This window comes from Somniosus microcephalus, chromosome 17 (genome assembly GCF_052327205.1).
Source record: "Somniosus microcephalus isolate GS21.2 chromosome 17, FLI_Smic_1.0, whole genome shotgun sequence".
Lineage (NCBI taxonomy): Eukaryota > Metazoa > Chordata > Chondrichthyes > Squaliformes > Somniosidae > Somniosus > Somniosus microcephalus.
In genome coordinates, this window is record NC_141003.1 from 36,550,913 (window position 1) to 36,576,382 (window position 25,470).

General features: G+C 43.7%; 1 protein-coding gene across 1 annotated transcript; it reads left to right on the forward strand.

Moving 5' to 3' along the window:
- Nucleotides 1-1,362: 1,362 nt before the first annotated feature.
- LOC147105641 (mucin-6-like) lies at nt 1,363-13,301 on the forward strand. The gene is made up of 4 exons (XM_086010933.1): nt 1,363-1,448; nt 7,542-7,610; nt 8,387-8,615; nt 13,286-13,301. The coding sequence occupies exons 1-4, from the start codon at nt 1,400-1,402 to the stop codon at nt 13,299-13,301; spliced, it is 363 nt and encodes a 120-aa protein (XP_085867059.1). The 5' UTR covers nt 1,363-1,399.
- Nucleotides 13,302-25,470: the final 12,169 nt, after the last annotated feature.

Consider the following 25,470-nt stretch of genomic DNA (forward strand, 5'->3'; position numbering starts at 1 on the left):
CCTGACCTGTCTAAACAACAAGAGTCCCTTCAGGATGGTGCTCTCAATGACCACTCTGGTAGAGGCATTAAACGCCCCTCTGCAGCTGTTGGTGCAACTCTTAGAGGGACCATTGTTCGTGGGAGATGGGGCTATCCTCGTCACCCAATATCTGTTCATACGATTTCCTTACTTGAACAGGTCAGGGAATTCCAAAAGATGAATGCATCACAGCAACTTCCAGCAAATCTCCAACTGACGTGCAGGCTTTTTTTTTGATGTTGCAACACACAATCTGGACATTTAATGAGTGGCAGCACTTTCTGCTCAGGAATTTGAAGGGGTTGAGTGCAGAAGCATGCAAAGCAACTTTGGCGTCATATATTACAGCTTGAACCTTGGGAAAGCCAACAACACCATCAAACTGGATAGTCCTTATCCACAACTCCCATCGAACTCACCCCCCTGCGACAATTTACCTTATTGACAGTGACCATTCCTTCAGGTCCCCAGTGGCCGCCTCCAGCTACCCAACATCTGCTCCCACCCCCAAGATTCTGCCTCATTCCCGCTGGATTCAAGCAGGACTTGCGTTTCTTCCATTTAAATGAGGCATGGAAGTTAAATTGGCCCGGGCTTCACGCTGCAGCCTTCAGAAGGGCTTCTCTCCCACCCCAGCTCCTGCACGCTGCACTCTCGTCCCAGCCCACGCATAACACACTCCGTCCAGGTTAACATTGGGCTGTTAATCTTCTGTTCGACCAGTGTGCTTGGAGCTTCCTTTTCTACCACCAAAGTGTATACGTTGTTATGTTAGTGAAATTAATAAGCAGTCCTGTCTTGTGGTCAGTGTTAAAATGGAGCAAAAATTCAATTCCCCCCAATTAGGTTCTGCCTTGTTATATTTTCCAAATACTATTAGAAAATGTATCCGAATTAGTAGCAACATTGGGAGCATTTCGGTTTTCACTGAGCAATGAGTTTGTAATTGTCTCAGGCGGTGAGGCGCAGAATTCCAAGGAAAATCCTGAGTCTGAAGCAACTGACGCACCTATTGCCGCAGAAACTTGTCACACTAATATGTTCAATTGCGTGCAGAGGAAATGAGATTTATTGATAAATAGGATGTTTAATATAAGAGAAAATGAATCAAAGTACAGAAAACTCCGTATGACATTTGATATGCAAAAAGTGTTCATATTTAAGAGGCTGAAATGATTCATTACCCAAAGGGTTACACACCCTGTCAAAGTCAAAATCCTCAAAAAGCTCAGCAAACAACTGCTTTGAACTTCCTTATTCTATTCAAATGAGACTGAGGAGAGCAGCTATATAAATGGATTTGAGGAAGAGACTCTCCACTGGAGAGAATAATTTTCTGGGATGACCTTAGTGTCTACTCCAGCCCAAAACTAATACAATGGGAAAGCTTGTATTAGTTGTCCTCTGGGCTCTGTCCCTGTGCAAAGGTAAGTAAATTTTGCACGCTATAGAGTATTTAAAATTGCAGTAGTATATAGCTTATACATGGGTATATATAAAATGTTATTTTTTTCAAACATATTTACTTGACTTTGTCAAGATCACTGTTCATGAATTCACGTTCACTGATGGTGTCAGCCGCAGCTCAGTTGGTAGCACCCTCGCCCCTGAGTCAAGGATGGTGTGGGTTCAAGTCTGACCTGAGCACAAAAGTCTAGGCTGACACTCCAGTACAGTGCTGAGAGTGTGCTGCACTGTCAGAGGTGCCGTCTTTCGGATGAGATGTTAAACCGAGGCCTCGTCTGCTCTCTCAGGTGGGTGTTAAAAGATCCCATGACACTATTTCGAAGAAGAGCAGGGGAGTTATCCCCGGTGTCCTGGTCAATATTTATCCCTCAATCAACATCACTAAAACAGATTATCTGGTCATTATCACATTGCTGTTTGCGGGAGTTCGCTGTGTGCAAAATTGGCTGCCGCGTTTCCTACATTACAGCAGTGACTACACTCCAAAAAGTACTTCATTGGCTGTAAAGTGCTTTGGGACATCCGGTGGTCACTAAAGGTGCTATATAAATGCAATTCTTTCTCTCTTTCATTTTTCATGCGCTAAAATGTGGGTGAACATTTCAGATAAAAGATCAAGCGGAATGACAGGGTTATTTTACAAACCATTTTCTAAGGTCTAATTTCTGACGTTAGTCACGGGGCTTACAGCTAGAACTGGAATATTTTTCCCAATGAGTCTGAATGAAAAAATGGAATGTGCAAATGTTTGTCACTCACTATTTTGAAACATTTTAATTTTCATTTCACTGAAATAGCAAAACTACAGCCAAGAATGCAGTTACGCGGCAAAGCAATCTCTGGTCATCCTTCTTACGGTGAGCGTGAGAAGAAGGACACCATATTGTGGAGCCGGCAACAGGGAGGAGGAGTCCACGGAGACGGAGCGGCTGATGGACATCGCGTTCCCACTGCCATTAGACGCAATTGAATTGACTTTTACTGAACATGGCGCTGTAGAATAGCGACGTGTCTCTGTGAGCTCCCACAGCCTATTGTGGAAGTGATCGGGGAGTAAAAACATTCCATTGTAGTAATACATATGGCAAATAAAATTGATTTGATTTATGGTCTCCCCTACGAGAACATGCAGAGGATGCCCTTGTAGGTTTCAGTCAATACTGTTTTTGAACTAAACTGCAAAGAACTGGGCACATGTGTCTGTCACGACTCAGCCTTTGTGTTTCCCTCTCTGCTGTGTGGAGGTGTGGAGCTACATAGATCCAATCCGCACCCCTCTGACAGCACTTCTTATCACTCTGTGACACAGCATATTTTAACACCAAGGTGATATACCAAAGTTTTGCTCCATGCTTTCAGAGACTTCTTCATGACTTACTTTCCGTCAAATTGCATTAACATTACGAAAGTGACATAATAGCTGATATTGAAATATCAGTGTGCAGAATAATTAAATCTCTGGAAGCGTTTTAGAAAATTAATAATAAGGCGTGATTAGCTCATTAAGCATTTGTGTTTTCTACATCAAGTAATATTGTTCAACAATTTCCAGGTGATGTCTCGGCCACACATTTTACTGGAGAATATTCCAACTTCAAAAATGGTAGGTTGACATTTAAGCACAGTATAATAATTTCTCAGCTCATGTTAATACTAATAAAGTTAAACACTCAAACAATAGGAGTGATGGTGCAAAAGTTATGTTTAATTTCAAGCAAGGTTTTCAGTTCTGAAAGGCTTTTCTACTATGCTAAATATGTCTTATTTATTGTCTAGGGGAAGTTTTCAGCCTATTTTACCATGGCTAACAATGTTGTCCAGGTTTTGTTTGATTGGAGAATGTTTGTAAGTTTGTATTTACTGATAGTGAAGTATGTTATAATTATACTAGGTCAACCGTACTCTTATCAGTGTTACATTACATGGTAGTTTATTTACATCACAAACCTTTCAAATCTCATTGCAGATTTAGCCACTTTGTTTGATGTTTAATCCCTTTCTTTAAGGTACTGGACACCTTCACAAAATGACCGCCTGATTCCTGCACATACTGCTGCCTATTTAAAATGGCTGCCAACATTCAGCAGCACTTGTGGCTAGTGGGTGGCCATTTTTTGGAAGTGTTCAGTCCTGAGGAGAAAAAGGAAAAAACCAAGAAAGCTTTGCGGCCAGAGTTGAACAAATAATTTCTGGGCCCCACTGAGATTCTGCTTTTAAAGTCACAGAGTAAAGTGTGTTTAAGCTTCTGTTTGCAAAGCCTGATTAGCCTTATTAGCAATATAACACTGTGGACTTATTCCAGCTGATGATTAAAATTAAACTGATGCTTAGGGTACAAATTAAATATTAATTCTAACAGAAAAAACTCAGATTAAGATAAGGCTTCAGAGTGCAAGGTAGGTATACCAAGATTTAAACCAATTTATACATCATATTAACAAAACTTGCAAGAATGAGGAGTAACTATAACATTCATAGTATTGTTTTTACCATGAAAAGCTGTGTTACCAGAAAGCAATAAGGCAGACCAATGAAATGAATGACTTGCATTTTTGTACCATTGAAACATAAAAGACTAGGCCAAGGATAGAATTAGCAAGATGACTATTCTCTTCCGTTGTTGAAATATCCTTGAAGTAACCCAGAAGAGGACCCTCCATCCTTATGCTATTATAAAGAGTTTTGTTTTCTACACATGTCCTCTGGCCTTTCTGCTTGAGGTTGCAAACTTAATGGTCAATTTTGTGTTGTTGTTTCAATTCCAGATTGACACTGCCCAAACTATTTTTCCACCTAGACCTTTACAGTCAACTGGATTGACAGCACACAAACCAATTCTTTGTACTGCACAATGTACTTAAAGTAGTGGTTTGACACAAGTAACATTTTAAGTTAAAATATCAATCAGAGTTATATAGCTGGGATTTTTCCAGGGAAAGTAGGGCCCAGCCTCTGGTAACTTCTAACCACTCAGACCCCCAAACTCAATACATTCTTACCTTTTATCCTGGAGCTCTTTGGACGTATATTCTAACTAAAAATATTCTCTAAATGTCAGATTTAATTCCACATTGTCATGTGTTAGTGGCTATGCATTGAGAATTAGAAACAGTGAAAGTCTGTTGGTGAATTCTTTTGTCGAAAGGTTAAACTGGGTTAATAAAGCAACATGTAAGGCTCTTAGGTTAGTAGAGTGGTTAAATTGCTGCGATGGAGAGAAACATTGAACATTCTTCAATATTATTCATTCTCTCCTTAGTAAACAAAGAAATAAACACTCAGCGTAGCATCTTGTATGTCTTAGGAAAAGGAGAATATCACATCCTACACTTGATCAGCAGCAAAACTGTATTACAGCAAGAGACCAATTGAATAGAGTTCTTTGAGCAAATAACAGAATGCGTTGATAAAAGAGATGCAGAGGATGTTGTGTATGGATTTTCTAAAGGTGTGCCACAGAGGAGGCTTGGTGATAAAATTAAGGCACCTATGGTGTTAAAAGGAATGTGGCAGCATAGGGAAGAAGTTGACGAAAGGACGGCAAACAGAATAGCGGTTAGTGATTTTTTTTGACAATCCTAGGAGTGCCATTACTCTTCTCGTGTATCTATATATATAAGTGATTTGGACTCGGGTATAAGGGGCACAAAATCAAAATTTGTACAGGACTCAAAAGGGGAGCGTGGTTAACTGTAAATGATTTCAGGAAGACAGATTAGTAGATTGGGGATACGTTGACAAAGCTTTAATAAAGACATTTGGATCCTAAGATTTCTAAATCAGGCATACAGTGCAAAATGAAACTGGTAACACAAAACCTAGCCGTATCATTGGTTAAGCCACAGTTAGAATATTGTGTGGAGTGTTGGGTTTACTTTAGGAAGGATGTCAAAGCCAAATGAGCAGGTGCAGACACGATTCACTAAGTTGATGCAAGTGATGTGGAGTTTTAATTATGAAGAGAATGTAGAGAAACTGTGGCCCTTATATCACTATAAAAGAGGAGGTTAAGAGGAAACGTCATAGAGTGTTCAAATAATGAGGGGTTTTGATAAGGTAAATAGTTAAACGATTTCCACTGGTCAGCGAGTCAGTAACTAGTGGGCATCAATTAAAGACTATCTCCAAAAGAAATAAGGGAGGTTGGGAGAGATGTTGTTATGCAGAGGGTTGTTAGGACACGGAATGCCCTGCCACAAACAATGGTGGATGCAGAATCCATAATAGCTTTTAAAAGGGAAGTGGATAATTATTTGAAAAAGCAAAAACATCAAAGAATGTGGAGTAAGGACAGAGAAATGGATCTAAGCGGATAGCTCGTTCCAAGGTATGGTTCAGGGACAATGGGCTGACTGGCTACTTGCCCTGCTGTAAAATTCTATCATTCTATCATAGTGCGTATAACAGGGGCCGATGAACTCCTGCCCTTCAACTCTCGCAAAGCTGAATTTCACCCCCTCTATAATTATTAACACAGTAGAAGTGCAATCAGTGAACAAGCCCAAAACAGACATTGAGCTAATAGACGGAATTTAATTTAAAGTGTAATAGTAGGTATTGTTATTTTTTTTACAACAGTCTTTAGCTACAAAACAGTCAATTTAGGCTTAAAATCATAGTCAGCAATGTTTTAGGTGCCTTGAGAGGGTGCAGAGGAGATTTACCAGAATGGTTCTGGGAATGGTTCCGGGGATGGGGGATCTTAGCTATAAGGACAGGTTGGAGAAGCTGGACTTGTTTTCATTAGAGCAAAGGAGGTTGAGGGTTGATTTGATAGCGGTGTACAAGATTATGATGGGTTTGGATAGGCTAGACAGAGAAAAGCTGTTTCCACTAGTTGATGGTACAAGGACTAGGGAACACAGATTTAAGATTTTGGGCAAGAGATACAGGGGGGACGTGAGGAAAAGAAATTACGCAGCGACTCATGAGGACCTGGAATTTGCTGCCGACGGAAGTGGTGGAAGTGGAGACACTGAATGTTTTCAAGGGGAGACTGGATAGGCACTTGAGAGAAATAAACTTGCAGGGCTACGGGGATAGAGCGGGGGAATGGGACTGACTGGATTGCTCTACAGAGAGCTGGCACGGACTCGATGGGCCTAATGACCTCCTTCTGTGCCGTTGACTCTATGACTCTAATGGCCCAGATTTTATGGGGCCTATGACGGTGTATGCTCGTAAGTGCTGTGAATGGCCTCGCAAGTTTCGGGTTTCCACAAGCGATGTACATACGCGAAAACCCGGAACTTGTAATCTGTCAAGTTTTTCCTTGACAGGTCATCTGCAGCACAGGAAATGGACATTCGCTGGTGGAGAGTTGGGCTGTTTGCCCAACGACTGCCCAGCGAATGTCCACAAAATCCTTGCGCCTGGTAAAAGCAAGTGTAGGGGTCTTCTTTTACCAGCGTAAGGGTTAAAAAAATGTTAAAATAATTTTTTTTAAATGATTTAAACATTCACTTACATTTAAAATTAGTTCAGGTTATTTTTGTCCTGTTTAAAAATGTTTAAATTTATTTAGTTAAATGGAATTTTAATTAATTTTGAACCTGTGATCATTTATTTTTATTTCAGTGTTGTGAGATTTTATTTATTTGGTGATTTCTATTATGCTCACGGGGATTCTGTACGTAAATGGAATCCCCATAAGCATAATAGGAATCCCCCTTTGTCATTGGTTGGCCTGGCCCACATGATCCCAGGGATGCTTGTGCACTGCCTGCGCTCCTGGCATGCGAGGGCCTTTACGCAGGTGTACACCTGTAGCCCCAGAAGTGCAAGAGTCTGAAGCTCCGGAGGCCCCAGGTAAGTGCGTAGTTTTCTTGTGGTTCGGAGGCGTACACGGGCGGCAAGCCTCCGACCACAATTTCCAGGCAATATAGTCAAACGGTTTCTTCTTTAGTTATTTTAGTCTAAAATAAGAATTGTAAGTACTAGAACAATATATTACATTTACTTTTCATAACCTAGCATAGTAGATAATTGATCTTGACAGTAAAAGTAAACTAGTTCTGAAAGAACTTAAGTTTAAATGTTTCTTTCTCAACCAGGTATGGAGGAGCAAATTCACCAGTTTGTGCCCAGATCGCTGCAAGAAACAATATCAGATGGCAGCAATGGTAAGTCCCACATTATGACCTTTTTTAAGATATTAGCCCTAATTTTAACTCCCGGCGGGTTTTGGGTGGGCAAGACGAGTTGGCACCTCACCTGCTGCTGCAGAAATGAAGCCTCAATTAATTCACACTGGCCAACTTCCCACCTGTTCCAGGCAGAAAGTGACAGAAGATCACTGAGCCCGAAGTCCTCCCGCCAACACAAGTACAGGATCGGCTTCTGGGAATGTCTCGCAAGGATCTCACGTTCGATAAAGAGCGGGTGTAGGGGGTGGGGGTTCATGGCAGGGGAGGCCTAAGCTTTCCTTATGGGGTCCGGAGGAGCACTCCTGCTTCTCCAGGCCCCACAAAGGAAAGGAAAAAATGGATCTTCTGGGGCCTGATCTTCTTCTGACCTGGTTCAGCCTGGCGGGAAAGCCTCATTCAGGTCTGAGTTAAAATTGCAGTTTGGTCCTGATAACATCACTGGGACTCAACATGCATATGTAAAGAAGGACCCTGCCGGCTTTGGCTTGGTGCCCTTGCTGCCTGCTCAGGAGAGCAGGTTATGATCACGGATGATGGGATTCTAGCGAGTAAGTTACCTGGGTGATTGTAACTGCCCACACACCCTGTTTTGCCTGGCATATGCGGTCAAAATCGTCCCCCATTGTATTTGAAATTATTAGTATAATTATAAATGCAATTCAATGAAGCTAAAAAAAAGGTACACCTTGTACTAAAATGCCGTATCGATCTATTATGATATACAAGAGGATGGTATTTCAACTGTTTTTCAGGGTTTTGCAGCACATGGGGACATGGAGCATTCAGGACATTTGATGACAAGTTTTACCATTTTACATCAACCTGCAACTACATTCTGAGTCGCCAATGCACAGGTGGCACAGAAGATTTTAACATCCAAATCCGCCGAGGGTCAAATGGCAATCTGGAACACATCTACATCCTGATAGAAGGCATCAAAATTCTTGTGGTGAATGGGACAATTACAGTTCAAGATGTGAGGTAAGCATCTGCTTTTTACCTTTTAATTACAAACTGTCTTCACTAATTACAATCCGTTATCTGTACAGGGAATCTGGTCTCAGCACCTAACATTTCAGTACAACTAGCATTTGCATTCAATATTAAAATAACATTAGGTTTTTCTTTGTATCTTAAACACAAAATGTCTAAAATGACACCTTACATCTATTATAAAATAAAAACAGAAAATGCTGGAGAAACTCAGCAGGTCAGGCAGCATCTGTGAAGAGAGAAACAGAGTTAATGGGCCAGAAATTCCAGAACGGGGCTTGCAGCGCGTGCAAGCCCCGTATTTGCACTTACCCCGCGCTCCTGCCGATCAGCTTCTGGGACGCCTGAACTTGGAGAAATTGAAAGCACATTCCCGGGCAGCGTATGACGTCACGCCGCCCAGGAGTGCAGCCAGCGCGGAGCCAGGAGCGTGCAGTGTAAGTGAGACACGCCCCTTGAGGTCTCAGTTTCACTGGACACGCCCCCAATGTTTCTGTCAAGCTGCTTTGCTTTTTTACATGCAAAGCAGCAGTTTAAATAGGTTTTTGGAAGTTTTTTGAAGATTTTGGTAACTTTTATAAACTTTTTAAAATGTTTACATTATTTTGAGTAATCTGAAGTAGTTTTAAAGAGAATTAAAGCAATTTAAAGACTTTTAAAAGCCCTAAAAGAATTTTTTTAATTCCATTTATTTATTTAGTAATGTCGTCGTCATACGTGTCTTCACACTGTTCCCTTTGGGGAACAGTATGAAGTGGTGGAAGGATTTATGGCCGTGATTAACGCTCATTCCGTGACCGTAACCATCTTTGAACCAGCCATTAGGGCGGTTAGTCCGATGGCGGGAGGGTTCTACGGGCTCCCACAAGCTATACAAGGAGGGGGGGCCACCCACACCCACGGACGCAAATATCCCACTGGATGTCAACCCAGAATTTAGAGCCGGAGCTCCGACTCCACTTGCCGGGACTGTCTGGAGCGGGGTTCGAAACCCTACCCTGATCTGGCCCAGCGGCGGGGATCCTACCGCTATGACAAACGCCCAATCCGATTAGCAACGTGAAATGGCAGCATAGGGCTCCAGTCACGGGGAGGGAAAAGGCGCAGGAAACGTATGGGTGTCACCTTTTGTGCGGAGTGGGCCTTTTGCGTAGCAGTAAGCATCCCCGCCGCTGGGCCAGAAGGAATAGGGTTTTGAACCCCACTCCAGACAGTCCCGGCAAGTGGAGTCGGAGCTCCAACTTTAAATTCTGGGTGGACATCCAGCGGGATACTTGCGTCCGTGGGTGTTGGTGGCCCCCCCCCCTCAGATGGGTTGTGGGAGCCCGTAAAACCCTCCCGCCATAGGACTAACCACCCTAATGGCTGGTTCAAAGATGGTTATGGTCACGGAATGAGCGTTAATCATGGCCATAAATCCTTCCACCACTTCATACAGTTCCCCAAAGGGAACAGTGTGAGGATACGTGCGATGATGACCTCTTGCGCAATGCACCTCCTTGGACCCTCAGTCGCAGATGCGAGGGGGCAAGGCGTGCAAGTGTTAAATTTTTTATTTTATTGACATGTAAAATGTTGGCCCAATAATTCCCTTCCAAATGCGCTAGTACGGTCGGGGTACTTACGCATCTGGCCGGATGAAATGCCGGTTTTCAGCATGCACAGTGCATGTGGGGAAAACCGGCATTTCCTGTCCTCTGAACAAAGGGGTTCAGAGGCAGAACGCGTGCGACTGCACAGGCAGCGCGTGCGCAGTATAATTCGCCGCTTTCATTAATGCTTTCAGTGAGGTCCAGTCATTACAACTTACACATGAAAAAAGCATGGGTACAGTTGCTACAGAGGCTGCGGAGGAAGATATTTCTTATCGTGGAGCTTCTGAAAGTATGTATGTCTGTATATATTCCTTTGCGTGTTATGTATATATTCCTTTACTTATGTGTATGAATGTATTATTTAATTATGACTTTCAGAGAAAGTAACTTATTGGAAAATCATAATTAAAAACATACATTCATAGTAAAGGAATATAAAACATACATACATATACGTAAAGGAATATATGTGGACATACATACATAACTCATTCTCACATTCCATTCACACAGCCACAATTGCTCCTTCTACCTACCGTTCTGAAAACCCTTTAAAAAAAAAAAAAATTTTAACTTTAAAACTTACTTAAAATTTCTTAAAATATCTTCCCTCCCTTTCCCAAACAAAAATATTGCATTTCAAAAGCTCCACGATAAAATATATCTTCCTCCGCAGCCAATGAACCACTTTACACTTGCTTTTTTTCAGTGTAACTTCTAAGGACTTAACCTCACGGATTTCATGAATGAAATCCACGAAGTTCACTGCGCAAGCGCTGCCTGTGCAGTCGCACGCGCTCGAGGTCTGGAAATGCCGGCGTTCCCCGCATGCGCTGTTCATGCTGAACGCCGGCATTTCCAACGGCCAGAAGCGTGAGTAAGCCGACCGCACTCACGCTTCTGGCCTGGAATTTCTGGCCCAATGTTTCAGGTCGATGACCTTTCATCAGACAAAGGGTCATTGACCTGAAACGTTAACTCTGTTTCTCTCTTCACAGATGCTGCCTGACCTGCTGAGTTTCTCCAGCATTTTCTGTTTTTATTTCAGATTTCCAGCATCTGCAATATTTTCTTTTTGTTTTATCTTACATCTATTGAATGGACCACTAACCCAGACATACATCACATATGAGAAACTTAAAATAAAACTAGTTATGGCAAAGGTGTTCCTGAAATCAGTGGAAAGGAAAATCAAGTGCTTTCTATAATGGCCAGCCAATCCGCAATGCCAGTTTTTTTAACCAGGGCAACAAATTGAAAATCGACCCCAGTGTCTTTCCATTAAGTGAATACTCCCTTTCCTTATTTTTTTTCCCCAAAATGTATTACCTCACATTTATCCAAATCCTACATGGACCACGTGCATGATCCTTATTCCATGCATTATGATCATTAAAGTAACCCAATATTATTGCTCAGCTTTTCTTGCATATATCTCTGAGCTGTCTGCAGTTCTGCCCCTCTATCTCATCTCCACTGTTTGTTGGCCTATAGTGCACACCAAGAATCGTACCAATTCCCTCCCGCTTTCTCCACTCTATCCTTCTGGTTTGTGTCTTACCACAATCTGCTAGGGCGTTCTTATGTTCTACCACTATGATAGAACCCTCCCCTAACACTATAGACGCAGTTATTTTTCCATTTTGTTCCGCATTCATAATTTATCCTGCATTGGGATACTTTTTCTGGACTCTTTTTCATATTCATATCTATCTCTTGAGCATTTGTTGAAGTACCCAAGTGCAGGAAATAAGGCAGCCAGGGAGAGAATAAATTAGTGATCATAAACGTGAAAGCAAACTCTTTCCAAATAGTGGGAATTATTGGTCAATGACAATTATTATCTGTAATTTATCATTAGCTAGATTATATTAGATCAGATGGAAGCATTCATTATTGCATTATAAATACTGCTCTCGACACATTTTTCATTCAGTATTTATTTTACAGGGTAACAGTGCCATTTGATGACAAGGTGATAAGTATTCAGACATATGGAATTTACACACGGATTTATAACAGGAAGCACACTATATCTTTGATCTGGAACCATCAAGATGCATTATCGGTAAAATCATTAGAGAAGATTTTCTCAAATTCATTTTTTTGTTTATAGTAGCTTGTGTACACATTGCAACCAAAGTAAACAAGTGAGAAACTGCACACTTTATTTACATGTATTTGTCTTCACTGGGAGGGTAGAACATGTGCTCTTGTTTGAATAGTTCAGGTTCCAGGCAGGAGCACTGGCAATCATTGAGAGTATGTCCATGAGGGGCAGAGAGAGAAACTAGCAAGCTGTTGCAGGATTTAAATGCCTGCAGCAGATTAAAGAGGCAGTCATCCACCAAAGTGGCTAGGGAGCAGAAGATGAAGGATTCTTCAATTAGAATTGTCTAGTGAGGTCTGCGGGTTCTCTGAGGCAGAGGTGGAAGTGTTGCTGGGCCAAGTCAGGCAACTGAGGGAGGCCCTGTTTGAGAGGGAGCAATGAAGGCCTCTTTGCAGCGAGCTGCTCAGGAGCAGCGGAATGAGGTCAGGGTCCTCAGTGTGAACTGCAACATCCTATGCCTTGCCACTCAGTGTCAGAAGAACTTTACTGATCTTACTAGGTTGGGCAAAGTAAAACAATCAAACTATACTTTCCAAGAATGTGCAATTTTATGCAAACTGGTTGTAGTAAAAAGGGCAAATGTTTTGAAAAAGACTTCCTTTTGCAATAATGAATTACAATTCGTATTGTCCCCGGTAAAACCTGGAACTGTCACTCCGGGTATATATGGACATAGCTTTTCCTAAAACATTGCATTTACTTTTGTTCTCAGCTAACTCTTGATGCTAAATATCAAGGGCATCTCTGTGGACTTTGTGGGAAATTTGAAGAAGGCAACAACATCATTTATGGTAAAAAAAAAGAAGTGTTAAAACTATAACTGGCTTTTTTATTGCTGGACTGGGTTAAGGTTCTTGTTATAGAGTTGTAATTTGACAACTTCAATGTCATTACTCACATGGTTTCTATCAGTTATCAAGCTCATTTGTTAAAAGCTCATTTCTTTTTTGCAGATTCAACTTTTTTTGATCGAAATAAGCTGGATGTTTTGGGCCACATATGTTATAGCAGCCCCCCTACAGGCTCATCATGTGCAGAAAACACTGTAAGTTTATAACCAGAGGCAAACTACAGAAAAACAACAGAGCAACTTTGATCTTACGGCAGCAAGTTATCTTATTTTGTGTGCACTCTGTTTATTGAGGTGAGAGGATGTCAGTTTTGAAAAAGGAACACTTCCTCACAGGCAGCTAATGACGAAACATCAGACTCCCAAAATTCATGGGGTTTTTGCTGGTCTCCCACTGCAAGCTTGGCGGGAGACCATTGGAACCCCCAAGGACACAGGGGAGACCTGGTTATGACAACTTTCAGCCATTCTGCCAGTATTGATTTGTAAGGGGTAGAACTTCTGTCTACCCCTTACATGGCAAATGATAGGCCAGTGCAAGGACTCCCGAAGTCAGAAGTTCCCGGTACTGAGCCCCGGTCGGAACCTGGCGTTACAATGTCGGCCAGTACTCCGAAAGGGATGTGACATACTGACCTCCACAAGGCTGAACGTGGGCTCCACCATTGGGGCCTAGACCTGGCAAGCGGCCTGCTCAGGGGCTAACTGGAGCCATGGGGGGCAGGGCGGGGGTGGTTATGGGAGGAGTGAGGCCATGGAGGTTTTTAAATACAGTTATGAGAATTTTAAATTTGCAGCAATGGGGGTCTGGGAACCATTGTAGATCAGTGAGCACAGGGTGATGGGCGAGAGTGGCTTGGGGCACAATCTTGCCAGCCCTGGGGAGGTGGGTATGGAGGCGGGACTGTCGGGAAAATGGCAGAATCTGGGGGCCATCTTGCCAGGAGGCGGGTAGCCGACCCGCGCCGGGTCGCGTCTCCTTGGAGGCCGGAAGGGGATTACAGCTACTTAACTGCCTGTTGACAGGTAGTTAACAGGCAGATAAATTGATTATCCCCATTTTACCCACACAAGTGTGGGCTTCCCAAAGTCTGCGAACCCCGCCAGGGTCACCGAGGCGAGTAGAGGGTCTGCGGGGGTTGGAGGGGTGCAAAAGTGCGCTGTGAAGGTAAGTGATGGGTGCAAGTATGGAGAGGTGAGTTTGTGAGGTCAGTGGAAAGTGTTAGAAAAAGATTACTTACCTTTGTTTCTTCCTGCAGGCTTCAAGAGTTGGGGATGTGGAGAGTCTCGCACCTCCGCGGCAGAGATGACAGATGGCCGCTGCATTCTCCGATGCAACAACCATCTAATTTCTGCTAAAGAAAGAGGTTTGATGAGCCTTGAATGCAAGGACTCATCAAACTACAGAGAATGTCAGTGTTTGACAGCTTCACCGAGCGGTCAAACGATGACAATTCATCTGTCCAAAATTTTAGACAGATGAAACGTCATACGTTGACGTTCTCTGTAACCGGCTTTCCCTTAATTGGCCTGCTAAGCTCGCTGGGCGGGCTTAACAAGGTCAATCAAGGGAAAATAGCGTGGGTTGGCCACAAATTGATGGAGGCGGGACATCGACCTGACAAGCAGCAGTCCCGCCTCCAACTCGTCCCCATTGGCGAATTCGCCCCCTTGGTGTCAGTGATGGGTGAGAGAATCTTGGGCCTGGACTTTCATGGGAAAAGCGGGTTGGGGGCCGGCGGGGGGGGGGGCTATGATGTGGGCGGGAATCCCGGGAGAACAGGTTTCCCACAGGCTCTGTCGACTTTAACGGCAGGACCTGATTTACATCTGAAGCCTCTGTTTCCCACCCGCAACCAGCCACATGGAGAGGCTGGCTGGCTGAGGGCGGGTAGGTCTGCGGCATTAGGCCACACAGAGAAGGGAGGGAGGGATCGAGTGGGGGCTGGTGCCGGCCTCCGGAGGATCGGGTGGGGGGGGGTGAAGAGAAGACCGGGGATATCGTGGGATCGGAAGGGGTGTGGGGATAGAGGGAAGAACATTTTGGGGCCAGCCACCAGAGGATCGTGGCCAGCCTCAAGATTATCGTTGGGTGGGGGTGGGGGAGGGCGATCGGAGGCCTCATGAGGGGATCTCAGATCATGGTGGATGGGCTAGGCAGGGACCCTGGATCCAGCAGGTAGGTATAAAGGCACTTACGTCCTGGATGCAGCAGTCCTCGCCTTGCTGTAACTGCCGGGTTTTATGAAGTGTGTAAAACCCGGCAGGTACAGCAAGCTGAGAAGTGTGCAAAACCCATCCAGCTGCAGTTAAAAACAAAATGGAGGGTAAAAAAATAAACTTCCAGCCTCCTTGTAATATTTAAATTGACGTCTCACCTCCTTTGAGTGGGTTGGCTGCCCAGCCCCGTCCCGCCTCCGTTAAAACTGGAAGTGGGTGAGTTGGAGGCGGGTTCAGGTCAGGAATCCAATTTTTAACGATTTAACTACCCCCATGCTCCAAACCCACCCATTTCTTTAGGTTAAATTTCCCCCCTTGGTGTCAGTGATGGGAAAGCGATAAGATATAGGCAGCAGAGTTTTGATGAGCAGAATGGGAGACCAGCCATGGGAGCACTGGAGATATCGAGTCTGGAGATGACAAGGGCATTGATGAGGGTTTCAGCAGCAGATGGGACCAGGTGGTGGCGGAGATTGGCAGTATTACTGAGATGGAAGTAGACAGTACAAGGGAGGGACAGGATTTGTGGTCAGAAGCTCAGCTTGCGATCGAATTGGATGCCAAAGTTATGAACAGTCTTCTTCAGTCTGACACAGTGGCTGGGAGAGGCATGAGTAGGCAGAGAAGATAAGGGCCCAGAAATTGGTGTCGGGGGCTTCCCGCGGGTGCAAGCCCCCAACCTACACTTACATAGCGCGCCGACAGTTGAAGCCTGGGCCTGCTTGCATTTCCTCTCTGTGGCCCGGTTCAGCTCCCGGCGCGCTGTGCTTGCGTGATCCAGCGGCGTAGTTAGGTCGATGAGCCAGCTGGGATCACGTGAGCACTGGGCAACCAATCGGAGGTTGCAGAAGTTCATTCATGAGTTTGATAGTAAGAACTGTCAAACTCATGAAAACTCCGGGTGTCGAAAACAGTACTTAAACTTCAAATAAAATTTTAAAAAACATCGCACTACTTAAATGAACTATAATTAACTTTAAAAAACTATTTTAAACAATAATTTTAAATTTTGAAAAGAATAATTTTATAAAAAATCGGGGCTAAAAATACACTTACTTTACTGTAAAGTCTTTAAAAATAATAAACCTGTGGAAAAAATGTTCTAATTTTAATTATTAGACCACTTACCTTTTAAAATGAAGTCCTTACGTCTGCTTTTTTCATTCGTAAAAAGTTGAGGCCTTCACGCACGGGCAAACCTGTAAACAAGACGGAAGTTAACGCGCACGCGCAGACTCCTGCGCGCACGCGTTCGACCTCTGAACCCCTTGGTTCAGAGGTTCGGAAATGCCGGTTTCCCGTGCATGCGTAGTGCCTGCAAGAAACCGGCACTTCCATCGGGTCCACGCGTGGGTACTCCGTCTGTACTCACGCGTTGGGACCCGAATTACTGGGCCATGGAGTTTGTGGGCAAAAGTGATTAGCGATTAGCTGGAGGAAATTACGGCTCATCCAAGACTAGATTTTGGACAAGCCGTTTGTCAGCACAAATGCATTGAAGTGGTGGATTGAGCTGGTGGAGGGGTAGAGGTGGGTCTCATCAACGTACATGTGAAAGCTGACCCCATGGCTTCAGATATTTTTGCCAAGGATCAGCATGTAGATGAGGAAGAGGAGGGAGCCAAGGATGGGTCCTCGAGGGACTCCGTAGCCGACAGCACGGGGTTGAGAAGAGAAACCATTCATAGAGATGGTCTAGCTACAATCAGAGAGGTAAGAGTAGAACCAAGTGAGGGCAGTCCCAATGAGCAAGTCAGTGGAGGAGAGGCATTGAAGGAGGACGTTGTGATCAACCATAGCAAAGGCTGCAAAGAAGTCGAAGAGGACAAGAAGGGAAATGACACCTAGGTCACAGTCCCAAGGAATGTTGTTCATGATTATGGTTCGAGCCATTTTGGTGCTGTGCGAGAGGTGAAGTCCTGATTGGAGGGATTCAAACAGGGAGTTACGGAAAAGGTGGCATGGATCTGGGAAGCTACAATGCATTAAAGGACCTTAGAAAAGATGGGAGGTTGGAGATGGGAGAGAACTTAGGGAGGACAAAGGTTCTTTTTGAGGAAGTGGGCGATGGTTTTGTAAGGTTGAGGGGAAAGCTCCTCATGTGAGGGAACCATTTACAACATTAGCTAAAATGGAGGCCAACAATTTAGGTGATCAAGATTTTAGTGGAAATGGGGTCAAGGGAGCAGGAAGTAGGTCTCATAGATGAAATGAGATGAGCTTAGAGAGGCCGGAGGGATGCGGGAGAAACCTAGAGAGAGAGACAGATTCCGGACTATGGTGCTGATGGGACTGAGGGAAGATTTGGCTTAATGGTCAAGGGGGAAGCAGCAGAGCCAGCTGAATGAATGGTCTGAATCTTAATTACAAAGAAATCCATGAGCTCCTTGCACTTGTTAGAGGTGAGGGTGGACTGGGCAGGGAAAGGTTTTTAAGGAGACAGTTGGTAGTAGAGAAACAGGGATTATCGTTTTTCCCTAAGATGAGCACAGATTACTGGATGCTTTTGACAGAGTAGACTGAGGTGAACATAAGAACATACGAAATAGGAGCAGGAGTCGGCCATTCGGCCCCTCGAGCCTGCTCCACTATTCAATAAGATCATGACTGATCTGATCTTGGCCTCAACTCCACCTTTCTGCCTGTTCCCCATGACCCTTGACTCCCCTGTAGTTCAAATATCTATTTATCTCAGCCTTGAATATATTCAATGACTCCGCCTCCACAGCTCTCTGGGGTAGAGAATTCCAAAGATTCACGACCCTCTGAGAGAAGAAATTCCTCCTCATCTCCGTCTTAAATGGGCGACCCCTTATACTGAAACTATGCCCCCTAGTTCTAGATTCCCCCACGAGGGGAAACATCCTCTCAGCATCTACCCTGTCAAGCCCCTTCAGAATCTTATATGTTTCAATAAGATCACTTCTCATTCTTCTAAACACCAATGAATATTGGCCCAACTTGCTTAATCTTTCCTCATAAGACGCCCCCTTCATCACAGGAATCAACCTAGTGAACCTTCTCTGAACAGCCTCCAATGCAAGTATATCCCTCCTTAAATAAGGAGACCAAAACTGTACGCAGCACTCTAGGTCTGGTCTCACCAACGCGCTGTACAGTTGTAGCAAGACTTTTATACTCCATCCCCCTTGCAATAAAGGCCAACATTCCACTTGCCCTAAGTCAGTTGAGCACCAGGTATGCTCAAGTTTATGCCTCTTAAACTTAAGGGATCAAAGAAATGGGCTGTACGGGGGGAAATGAATAGGATGGGAGAGGGTAAAGGGTTTGCTGGGGACAAGGGCATCAAAGGTGGAGGTGAGGAGTTGGCTGAGCAATTAGAAGCTGGGAGAGGGTTTTTCTCCGAGGTGAATACAGAAGGAAATGGCTTTAAAGGAGGGTAGACAGTGACGAAAGATCTGAGGAGGTGATTGGTGGCATCCTAGTCGGGGAATGAAAACATAGGAGAGGAGGGGCCATAATTAAAACTCGCTGCCATGATCATTTAATCCCCTGGGAAGATTCCACAAAAATGCTTTGGGCTGGATTCTTCCCACCTCGGCGGGTTCCTGGTAAGTGACTTCCGTGGCATGTGGGGACCTCGCATCTGTCTCGATCCCGGCCTCCAACAAGGTTTTACATAGATTGGGCTTCTTAAGCCCGCCCTGCGAGGTTCCAGGCCAATTAATAGGAAGCGGGTCTGATGATGTCACTTGATGACGCATCATCAGCCGTTTTGACAGTTGTGCTGTCAGTGTTCTGCAGCATTGAACTGCTGCAAACACTGACAAGCACTGCACAAAGGTGCATGGCTGCACCTAGGCTCTCCCATGATTCCCTCCATAAGCAGGGAGGTTCTCTTCCCTTCCAATGGGCGGAAGACACCTCCCCAGGACATCAACGCAGCCTGGTTGCACATTGCACAGGAGGGCAGAAGCAGGGATGTCGTCAGGAGGACCAGGCTGCAATGGTGCAAACCTTTCAATGATCTCATTAGATCACGAAATATTACTGCAAAGCCACACTCAAACTCATCCTCCTGTACCTCTCATCACATCCCCATAACTCTGCCTTCCCTACCCTACTCCTGCATATCCTTATGCACACCAACTTACCTTGCACCTTCACCCATCCCTCTCTATCTACGTTATCACTTCCCCATCTCACTAGCCACCTCTCACACTCACCCTCACCCTAGTGCAATCATACCAACTAACAACACATAAGGGTAGGTACTTGAGTGTTTTAACCACTGTTCATGTAAACTTGCTGTTATTGTATTGTCAAGCATTGAAATCCTTATTGTCACCACTTTGACTTCTTGGACAGATTTGTGTGCACCTTTGGAAGTGTTTTAGTGAGTTCCAGTGAATGGTGAGACATAAGGTTCCCTCCCCTCCCCACAATGGTGATGAGTGTGAAAGGAATGGCTTGGACATTGTAGGGATGCTTCATGGGGCTGGTGTTGGGTGGTGCCAACCTGGTGCATCATGTGGCAGCCAGGGTATTCAGTGTTAAGTGAAGTAAATCTGGACATGGTGAGGCCATCGCTGGCGTCTCGGGCAGCAACGTGCACGGGTGCCATGTGTCCAGTGCAGCATCAGTTGATTGAGGAGAAGGTTGGTGTGAATGTTGGTGCTGCTGGTGTGCCCAGTGATGCTAGTGTTGAGGTTGGAATTCTGAGGACAAATGTGAGATTTTTTGAAGGGCACTTATGCTGATGGAGTAGATGGCAGGTGAGGTTGAGATGACAGAAGTAATCTGTCAATGTTGAGATAGGTTGTTCCAAGGAGGTGACAGTGGATAAAGAGATTACTCCAAACACTTCAAAAGTGCATAAAGCTCAAAAGTGGGTCCCAAATCATTAATACTCCAGCTTCTAAGATTGGGAAGTGAACAGCTGTGGTTTTATACCACTGTTGCAGCATTCACCTACTCATAGCAATTCACCGTCATTGAGAACCCGACATACTTACTCCTCTCCAGGAACCTCATTGAAAACCTGGTAAAATGGTAAGTACATGGGAAAATCGTTCTTAACTACCTTTTAACAAGCTTTTAATTATCTAAATTGGCTGACCCGCCGCTTGGTGTCGGGTCTGTTCAGGGATGACAGACCCGACACTTGGGAAACTGACAAGGAGGCGGGTTTACAGCGGGATACCGACCCGCTGTCAATCTTTGTGATTTTGACAGCAGAGCCGTCTCCAAACCCGCACTCTGAGCGCCGGCAAAATTCAACCCCATTCTCAAGGTAATAAAATAAAATTACAGCATGTTTAGCCATTGTCATAATTCCTTTTTTTTATTCTTTCTGGCTGCACTTCACAGCTAACCCTCTCTTTAGTCATATCACCACAGAAATGTTTATTTCCCGTAGACTACTCGATTACTTGAGGGCACAGCAGTGGGATTTTCTGTGCATAACTTTTCCTGTGTTTTTATTTTCATTTTCAGCAATGTACAGAAATCTCAACATTTTTCACATCCTGTTTTGATGACCTTCAAGTTACAGATAAGTACCGGCAAATGTGTAATGCAGACACTTGCGCCTGTAAAGAATCGAAGTGTGCATGCGCTACATTTGCTGAAATGGCACGGCAATGTGATAAAATGACTATTGCGAGGTGGAATAATTGGAGGACACAAACTAAATGCGGTAAGTTATCTCTGGAAATCTGGATATTTAAATGCTCTGTTAAGGATGCACGCCTAGAAATTAAAGCCTACTCCTCAAAATGTAATAACTTTGAAAATTCTCACTCGGGTAAAGTAAACAAGATTATTTGTATCTGCACTTCATAACTGAATAGCATCATCAGTGATCAGAATGGAAAAACAAAATGCTTTCATGTTTCAGGAAAGCCTGAGTGTCGTGCGAATCAGATTTACAAGGAGTGTGGGCCTGTGTGTGTTCCAACCTGTTCTAATCCAAAATCTCAGCAACAGTGCGATCAGTGTGTAAACACTTGTGATTGTCCAGAGGGTAATCATATTTATTAATCTAAAAATGTTTTATCTTTTACTTGCACCTAAATATTATTTTTATATAAAACACTTCTGTGAGCAATCTACTGTATATTTAAACCATTGTGTCCTTCTCATAAACACGCTTCATTTAGATTTCATCCCACAATATCATTTCCAAATAGATCTTTTTTAATGTTTGCTAAAATATAAAATCAACCAAGAGGTTTAGTGATGTTATGGGGGGGGGGTTAGAAATTCCTTGGTTGGTGGGGGGCGGTGGTCTTTGTTGGTCTCTTGCCGTAAGTCCAATGGGAGATTGGCGGGACCCCCCACAATATAGCAGAGAACCGGGTCTGCTGTGTCTCCGCTGTTTCTGGGAGTTGCCGACTTTTCTTGTGAGGGGCAGGACCCCTCCTCCACTCCACCCCTGAATACAAGGCAAATATTGTCAGGGGGTGGAGTCAGGGGTGGGACTCCCTATGCCGGGAGTTCCTGCTCCATTGGTTGATTCGGGACCTGGCGTATATGTGAACATTGCACCCTGTGAGATGAGGCTTAGCCACCTTCAGATAGGTAGGTGGGGTGGGCTCCAGGTCAGGGAAGTGCCCAGACCCCCAAAGAAAAGTACGGTCATTTTTTTTTTTAATGCAATTGATCAGCCCCCTTACACAGAGTGTCAAAGGGAGAACACAGCCAATGGTGTACAGTGGCTGGAGGTTTCATTCGCATGGGGCAGGTGGGCGATGGACATTCTCCCGCAGTGCCATGGGTGACCTGTCCATGCTAATTAAGTGTCCTCCCATTGACCCTGCTAACTCAAATACATGGCCAACACTGGAGGGTACTGTTGGGCATGAACCCGCATTCCAATGGATTTTGACCCCATGGACTCAAAGGCCACGTCTCCACATCTTTAACTCTGAACCCTTTGGCAATCATCTTTATCTTTAACTGATGTTCAATGGGAGTGTTGCAAAGGGATGCGACATGTTTCCAAAGAGAAGGAAGGTAAATCTGTGGGTGAATCAACTCTTAATCATACTGTTCTCTTGCATGGATTAACAGTTGATTCTGTAGCAGGGAGCTGGCACCTTCCCACTTGTATCACTCATAGGGAACAAATGACCCCATCAGAAATAATTTTAGAAATAGTGATTGGAGGGAATTTCTTTTTTTTGTGACTGACCCAAGAGAGAAAATGAAAACAGCATTCTGTGAAATAATGCCAGATCAGGAATGTCACCAAAGAATGATTTTATTGGATTAGTAACTGTAAATGAAAATTGTGTACTTTAATTTTGTTGTGAAAAGAAATACTTAGATACTTATTATAATGTATCTCAGGCACTGTTCTTGATAACGTAAGAGGAACAAATAGCTGCATCCAGGAAGCAGAATGTGCTTGTGAATACGGTGGAAAGGTTTATGAATCTGGAGAAAGAAGGATAACTTCCTGTCAGTCATGGTACGCTTTGCACTGTACATCTCATATGTCATTTTTACACTATATAAATATTCTAATATTTTAGGAAAAAATCTCAATTTTATTTGTATTTTCTTTTTAGCACTTGTGAAACTGGAGCATGGTCGTGTTCTCACCTTAGCTGCCCTGGAAGATGCAAAATTGAAGAAGCAACATACATCACAACATTTGATAATAAATATTACAGCATGATCGGGGATTGCTCATACTATGCTGTTTTTGTATGTTTCCTACACTTTACTCTTGTTTATAATCAAGTTTTAAAGCATATGTATAACTAATGGCACAGGCATAATCATATCCGCTTGAGACATTTGTGAGTTCTCCATTTTTCATTGTTTTATTAACAGACAGAGGACTGGACCATCAAGGTAGAAATCCGCCAGTGTCAAGCAGCATTTAAACAGACATGTTTGCATCGTGTTACCTTAACTAAGAATCAGGTGAGAATTTGTAAAGCCATTTGTTTTTAGACTTTAGTTCTGTTAATATGTTCTGTGAAATGATACAAGCGCACATCTTTTTTTTATAGACCAATTACGTGTTCAGCAATGAGGGCAATGTATATTTTGATGGAAATGAAGTTACAATTCCTCTGAGAACAGGTAAAGAATGTTTTATTCTGTTCTTTGCGATAACTAAATAAATGGTTACAATTGTGTTGAAGCAGTATTATTTTTTCTTTAAAAACAGGCGGAATAATAATATTTCAGCAGTCCTCAATGTACATTCAAGTCTCAACGACATTTGGATTGAAAATGCAAGTGCAGATATCTCCTGTTATGCAGCTTTACATCTCACTTTCTGAAGATTTAAAAGGAAGCACGAAAGGTGGGGCTAATATATATATATTTATAAATGCAAACTTTGTGTAGCTACAGGGTTATATGCAAACTACATCACTTCAAGTAGAAGTGCTTCAATAATAGTCTTGACTTAATGTGCTGGGAATAGAATCTACTCATTTATATTGCAGGGCAGATTCCACATAACTGTGGCATGCTCAAAAGTCATTGATTTCCATCTTTTTTCTCTGGCCACTAGCCCTTCCCCTAAGGGTGGGGAGTGTCTGCTTGGACCAGTAATGAAAACCCACCTCACTGATCTGTATGGGCAAGCTGTGCAATGACTGACTGCAATGCTAGTTGTCGGTGGATTTGGGCTAAAATTTGAAAGCATGGCTCATTTTTGGCCAACCCACAGATGCCTTTAAAACAGGGGTAAGAATCGGGCACAAAGGATGACATGCGCACCTTTGAGGAAAGTTTTATGGGGGGGGTGGAATACAGACTTTAGGATATCAGCCAACTAAAGTGGGCAAAATGGCTGTCGTCTGCGCATGCTCCATAACATTGCTCACAAGCAGGAACTGCATTTTGAACTACATGACAAATACACCTATGCATTGTCCATGGAGCGCAAGGTAGCATTAGAATGTGAGGTAAGGGACCATCTGATTAACATCCAATTCACTAAAGGGAATCACCACTTTCATTACAGAAAAGTAACGCACTAGTGTGCCTGGCACGAGGCACAGATTTGGGCCAATGATATCAAAGTTCACCCTGATAAAACAGAAACAAATCTTTGTGTAACAAGTTCAGAGTACACTGCCTCAATAATGCTAGCAATTTTCCTACCGTTATCCTAACATTAAATATTTGAACAGTTGAATGTCAGACCCTTGTGACCACAGTGTGCTCCCAGCAGCCCACCATGCACCACGTTCTGACAGTGCACTCTAAATGGTAATTAGTCTACCTCATATTCTGGGGCAATGTTAACTTGGGAGAGCCTCATACCTGGGCCAGCAGTGGTCCATGTGCCAATGCACTGGGATCGCATTATCAGCCCAAAGAGAAAGACAGACAAAGAAACAGCAAAAGAGACAGTAAGAAAGAAACAGAGAGAAGAGCTTGGCAGAAGTAAATTGTGAAAGAAACCTAAACTGGGAGGTAGAGAGAGAGTCAGACAGAGAACGAGAGAGAAAGAGACACAGAAGAGAGGTATAGACCAAAGTGAGTTGAATCTTTATATTTTCTACTCTATTCTAAATGGTTACAGCATTGCCTTTTTTATTTATACTGAGAATTCCAAAACAGATTGTTCATATAAGCAGATTTAATGATATAGCTGTGGTACCTTCACTTATCTACCTGCAGTGGGTAAGAAAAACACTGTGGCCTTAAAAGTCTATGGGGGCTCTCCAACCCCTCAAAAACCTGCAGAGACCTGGCATAACCAGGAACAGCCCACTGAATTTCAGGGGCCCATTTATGTTCTAAGAACCAATGAAAACACACACATATCACTGTCCCTGGGGGAAATCCCTTACAAGCTTCTTCTCAAATTCTTTCAGTGAAGATGCGCCCACCCCTTCCCTGCCCTCGCAGCAGTGTAAACTCTGGGTCACCATGAGAAATGCTACAGGGCATGTGCCATATATAAGTAAATACATTGGCCCCATTGAGTTCCGTCTTAGTGGTTATACCAGGATTTATTCCGCCCATGGGAAGGGAAGAGAACCTCCCATGTATAAATATATGGAGGGAGTCATGGGAGAGCCTGGGTGCAGCCGTGCATCTTTGTGCAGTGCTTGTCAGTGTTTGCAACAC

Bases quoted from the DNA above. Each gene is read 5' to 3' on its own strand.
- LOC147105641 (XM_086010933.1), top strand. From the start codon at position 1,400: ATGGGAAAGCTTGTATTAGTTGTCCTCTGGGCTCTGTCCCTGTGCAAA. The intron at 1,449-7,541 runs GTAAGTAAATTT...TTTCTCAACCAG, and splicing joins GGCTCTGTCCCTGTGCAAAG to GTATGGAGGAGCAAATTCAC. The intron at 7,611-8,386 runs GTAAGTCCCACA...ACTGTTTTTCAG, and splicing joins AATATCAGATGGCAGCAATG to GGTTTTGCAGCACATGGGGA.